At 40.1% G+C, this 6355-nt stretch overlaps 1 protein-coding gene across 1 annotated transcript; it reads right to left on the minus strand.

The window, feature by feature from the left end:
- Positions 1-1191: 1191 nt before the first annotated feature.
- Positions 1192-5646, minus strand: igfbp6 (insulin-like growth factor binding protein 6). Its single transcript, NM_001124560.1, is given in 4 exon segments — positions 1192-2685; positions 3000-3119; positions 4130-4164; positions 5211-5646. Coding segments are annotated over 4 exon segments (600 nt in total). The 5' UTR covers positions 5542-5646; the 3' UTR covers positions 1192-2571.
- Positions 5647-6355: the final 709 nt, after the last annotated feature.

Consider the following 6355-nt stretch of genomic DNA (forward strand, 5'->3'; position numbering starts at 1 on the left):
GTGCCCAGTGGGGAGATGTGTGCATCCCAAATGACACCATTCCCTATTTAGTTCACTACTTTTGACCAGGGCAGAATATATAGTGCACTAGGGAATAGGGTGCCATTTGAGACACAGACCCTCCTCTCGGTTAGCACTTCTGACATACCATGCCTTGGCCACTAATAACTAAATCTGTGCACCAGCATTGCTCTTAGTAAGTAATATGACACGAAGGGGTGTGGTATATGGCCAATATACCACGGCTAAGAGCTGTTCTTATGCACAACGTGGAGTGACTGGATACAGCCGTTAGCCTAGGTACATTAGCCATATACCACAAACCCCCAAGGTGTCTTATTGCTATTATAAACTGATTGCCAATGTAATTATAACAGTAAAAAAGTTAAAAAGTATTTAATATTTTTTGTCATACCTGTGGTATATACGATCTTACATACCACAACTTTCAGCCAATCAGCATTCAGGGCTCGAATCACCCGGTTTATAATAGAGGATATACCACAAGCAATGTTAATGGCATAGCATTTTGATCTGTCTTCCATCTGAGCACATTTTAAATAGTTGATTCTGTGCACAGAGAAGGTAGGATGTCTCCTATATTCACTCTCCTACGAATAACAAATGTAACCACCCTAGATACAGAAGCAGGACATGTGGTGTGACTTAACAAAGGGAGCTGCTTACTTTCCTGCATCATCTTCTGCGAGACCTGTATTTCAAATGATTATGCATGGACAAATTGGATATTCTATGCGGTTTCCTTGGAAACAGGCATGTGTCCTTGTGTACTGTAAGTGCCAGAGCAAATGGTCCTTTGTATCCCCTAGACATGGTAGAAAACCTGCATCATACTGATGCCTATTCATTCTATTAATTCCTAACCTGTTGATTTATTTGTAACTTGATCTGGAGGTACAGCTATTAGATATTTTTGGAGAGACAGTTATCAGATCTTAATTTGAACAGAAAACAAATAGTTCAAATCAGGGCCATGATTTTAAATCAACTCCGCCATAAGAGAACAAGGTGGCTAGCTGAGTAGATATGCTGTGCTACATTTGGCTGCTACACGTGTGGTGCTTCAAACTGTGACTATGACTAAGCACCTTTGTAAAATGAATGCGATCCAATCCCACTACAGCTACTGCACTGGTGGAGCTCACAAATAAAACACACCGTAATGCTCTGTTATATTAATATATGTATTTATTTATTGTTATCCAGTTTGATATCATTATATTTTATTTGAGCTCTTACAGGCCCCCTGTGCATGGACCTAGCATCACAGCAAAGAGATTGGCACAACAAGATTGGTGGTAAATAGACACCATCTAATCACACAGTTCATCACACAATTTAACTTTTTTTGTGAGGACTTGGGAAAGACAATTAAGTAACTGTAACATATTTAAACTTAATTTACGAAAATGAGCATTGTAATAGGATGTGCCAAAAGCAAATAATTCCAATATTAAATGGTCAAAGTATAAATAAAATAGAAATCTTGAAGTAAAAATCATAACAGTTGAATTGCTCAGATGTGTGTGGTGAATTTTGCCATGAGGGTGCTACTGCCGCCAAAGCACAATGTTGTCCCTAGCAATGAAATAAAATAACCTCTGTTTTTTTTTAAATGAAAAAAATGCTGACAATATAAAAATACATGGCATTGTAGTTCATTAAATAAACCAACAATTTATATATAAAATATTATATTGATGTATATAAAAATATGCTTAACAACTTCTTGAAAAGCGTAACAGCCATAAGCGTTTTTTGTCTGCCACTTCAGGACACACTGTCAACCACAAAAATCCCAAATATGTACAAACAATCAGCTATCAGAGCAGTCGGAACGTCATTTCAACAACAATGGACTGTTTCACATCACTGTTTTTCTGACGCGATTATAGGATAAGTGTCAAATTCAAGCAGTACTACATATTCCAAAATAAATTAAATAGAAAAGGAATATTCTTATATTGTATTAATTAAATATCATAATGTCAGTGTATCTTTGGAGAGAGGGAGAGAGGATGGTGACGTAGACATGTTTTCAAACATTGTGTCACACCAACACCAGCGTGACAGTATTTCAGCCTACTGAGTCAATAACAAACACAGGCAGTGTCAGCTATCCTATAAAACAGAACATCTACAACGAACGGACGAAGCCAGGATAAGAGCCAGAGAATTCATTATGGAGAAATACAGCTGAGATATCAGTTAGTTGAGGCAGTGAATAACAAAGTGGTAATGTGAGCTAGGTAAGCTATAGCACATTGTCACACTGAATTATTCAGAGGACTGGTATTGTAGCTGCAAACTGTTGAACATTAAGCTGGATATTGCTACTGTAGTACTGTTGGTGTGTGTCTTTGTTGAGATGTTTCTTGACTAGAGGACTGTAACCTAATTTTGGGTAATTTCCATAGGAAGTGGTTAATCCCTGGTTTCTCCTGTCGAGGCAGTGTCTAGCACAAGCTAAAGCCACCCCCTCTCCATGTCCTGCTCCTCCTCCTCCTATTCCCCTCCTCTAGGCTCAAAGTTGTGGGACAGAGACATCCCTCAATCTCCATCGCATGGTAAAGTGCCGTCTTCGCTGGCACGTGAGGACAAGGCGGTACCCAGCTCGTCCACACACCAACAGAGGCCACGCTGTACACCCTTGGAGGAACGACACTGTGTTGTGTGACAGGAGAGAGAATGATATGTCATCATACCACAGAACTATTGTCTGCATGCCCAGAGGTCCTGAAAGAAAAGTCTTCTTTATCCAGAGCCTCTGGCTGTGGAGATATTTTTGGGCTGAACTGAATAGAGAGAAAGCATGCAACTAAATAGAGAGATAGCATGCAATTAAATAGAGGGATAGCATGCAACTAATTAGAGAGATATTATGCAATTAAATAGATGGATAGCATAAACACATACACAGGCAAATATACATACACATGCAAATATTCACGTCAGCAAACATGTTGCTCTGTATCTACCTGCTTTTTCCTGTAGAAGCCCAGAGTATCACAATTGGGGATATAGATGTCACGATCAGACAGGAAGATAGTGAGCTCAACACCACGCAGAACACTATTGAGCAGCTTACGGCAGGGTGCCTAAACAGAACAATATCATTATATAATGACATGATAGTATGTGATATATAATAAGTTTAGCTTCTGGCTTCATGCTCCATCACTGACATACATGTCCTATGATATCCACACATGTTGTAGCTACTTCAATAAGCTACTTAAGGGTTCTCTGCATTTTCTGTCATTTAATAAGCATTTCTGCTTGTGTAGTTACTTTATTTATCTATGTGTAGTTACTGTATTGACCAATGTGTAGTTACTGTATTCATCAATGTATAGTTACTGTATTTATCAATGTGCAGTTATCGTATTCATCAAGGCGTAGTTACTGTATTTATCCATGTATAGTTACTGTATTTATCAATGTTTAGTTACTGTATGAATCAATGTGTAGTTACTGTGTTTATCAATGTATCCTTGCTAGACAAAGGCTGTGCCTTTTCAGGTCACTGAGACAGTGGTTTGAAGCAACTGTGACTATATAGACAGTACAGTGCATTCGGGAAAGTATTCATAACATTTCTCAGCTTTGTCATTATGGGGGTATTGTGTGTAGATTGGTGAGGGGAAAAAACAATTGAATACATTTTAGAATAAGGCTGTAACGTAACAAAATGTGGAAAAAATGACATTCCGAATGCACTATATTTGTTAAATTGTAGAAACAAATTGTGTGTTGTGTTTGATCGCAGATCAACCTCCTTTTGTAAAGTGAAAAATCCAAGGCCACCACATTCGAGTCTAAACTTGACTGATTCACATCATGGCTTATTAGTTCTGCCACGCAGCTGCATACACATCATGCCCTATATGGCTTCAGAATGGCTGCAGAATGCTGTCACTGTATCACCCAGATAGCACAGCAGCTTCAGTAATAACTAACTCTCCCAGGCTCCTTCCATCATACAGTATCTATCTGTATGAAAATGAACACATTATGTAATCAGCTCTACATATGTTCTCACATTTAAGCAGGTGTGAGTAAGTGTACATATAAATCATTATTATCTTCATACTTGGATAAAACATACCTTTTCTATTTCACCACTATGCGAAGGATGTGGACCTATAGGAGAGAGCAGCATATTACCAATAATACATTAAATCAGGGCATTATTAGGAACCTTAACCCATCTCTAATATCATTATATAAGTTAGAAGTATTTTATTTCAAGCTGTTGCAAGACATGAATCATCAAGCATATACTGGATACCGGTGTATATTTCCCATGAGTATAGTTCCTGTAGCATGTCCTCACTAAGGGATCGCAGTGGCTTAGTCTGAACAGTAGGTGGAGAGCTTGCAATGAAAAGCAGCATAATCTGAATGTGGGTGACAGCGTGACACTCATTCAGTGCTGTCAAGAAAATGCACACGCACAGATCAAAACCTCTCTTTGAAATGCATGTACAGTACTATAACCATACACATCACATGTATCATGAGGCATACCTACACAAACACACATACTTACACACACACACACATATTTACACAAGCTACTATGTACTAATATGCCTTAACAGAGCCTCACAAATGTCTGTTCATCATAGTGTAGCCTAAATCCCATTTATTCCATAACTGATGATATGCTGCTCAAGGCAACGTTTGAGACTTCTAGTTCCAAAGTCCCTCACATTAGATTTTGATCACAAGTAGTATTGCAAAATTCCGGGAACTTTCAATAAATTCCCTGGTTTCCTGAAATCCCAGATGGAAAATAGGAAACTTCCAACCAGGATTCTGGAAAACCAGGGAATTTATGGAAAGTTCCCGGAATTGTGCAACCCTAGTCACATGACTCCAGAGACACTGCAGCATAGAAATCAAGACCATGCAGCACTTTCAAATCCATGTTTAGTGCTTGTCATGCATCTAACATTAAATGTCATACTCATATGATAATACAGTACTAGCATTTCTATTTGGTGCACGCCAACGTCACATACAATATTCACACTGATGATGAGAGATTGTGTGTTCTACTACATGCTACCACAGCTACCCCCTTAATAAACTAATCTGTAGTATAATTGCCCTAACACACACACACAACACAGAGCTGAATTGAATACTATTAGAGGTGCTGGTGGTGTGTGTCTCAGTCTTACCTGTGGGGTGGGGCCTCTCCGTGGGACTGGTCCTGCTTTGCTTGGTGCAGATGCCCCTGCCCTGCAGCAGAGCCTGGAGAGGGCTGTGTTCCTGAGGAAGAGGCACGCAACGCAGCCCCTTGGCACAGCTCATGGTGTACACACCACAGGGCTCTCCCTGGGCCAACATTGATGTACTGCCTGCCTGCCCAATATGGTCGCGGGGGGCCCGACCTGGTTCTTTACACGAGAAACAACCCTTGTAGGGTCCCAAACGGTTAGCTAGAGTCGAAGATGCGCAGTGAGCAATCAACAACAAGATAATAGTCGTTAAGTTAGAAAGGAGAGGCATTTTCTGTCCAGGTCTCAGGTTCAGCTCCACACTCTCTCTTTCTCCCTCCCTCTCTCAGTCAAATGTGGCTAATGCTATTTCTTCTCTCCTGTTTCTCCGTTTTCTTTCCGTCTCTTCAGCTTTGCTTGATGCTTAGCCGGTTTAATCTCAAGACAGCCAGGAGTCCTCTGCAGTGCTAGAGGAGACAAACGGAGATCGAGACACAGCAAAGCAGCAGCTTTTAAAGATCTGAAAGGCGGTGATAGAGAGGGAGAGAGAGAACACAGTTATGACACCTTCAGGGGCTGGGACTCAGAGAGAGAGAGAGAGAGGATGAGGGAGAGGAAGGCAGAGAGGGAGTAGAGGAAGAGGTGGGGGTGGATTATTTTCCCTTTGGAAATTATCCCCCCCCCCCCCCCCCCCCCCCCCATTAAACAGTATACATTGTGCAACATACACTTCTCCCCATTATACTTGGTTGTGAGACCATTCTGGTCATATTTTCCATGGTAGCAATTAAACAAAGCTATTGCATTGCATTCAACTATATGGACTGCAATGTTTAGCACTATAAGACTTGTTCTAATGCTCTGTCAACCCCAACCAGAGAAGAATACAGAGTACTGATTGGATCTTGCAAAACAGGCACTAAATAAAAAGACAACTTTGATAAATAAATGAAAACGACAAAAGTTGATCGAATTGCAGAGAGGATAATGAACTGTCCATGTACAGGAGAAAGTTAAAATAACCAAACAAATAGCTTATTTTATCAATACAATGTAATAATGATCTACCTAGACGTGTGCCAAACGTAAGTCAAGAAAGGTTCCCA

The sequence above is a fragment of the Oncorhynchus mykiss genome, chromosome 9, assembly GCF_013265735.2.
Source record: "Oncorhynchus mykiss isolate Arlee chromosome 9, USDA_OmykA_1.1, whole genome shotgun sequence".
Taxonomy (NCBI): Eukaryota; Metazoa; Chordata; class Actinopteri; order Salmoniformes; family Salmonidae; genus Oncorhynchus; species Oncorhynchus mykiss.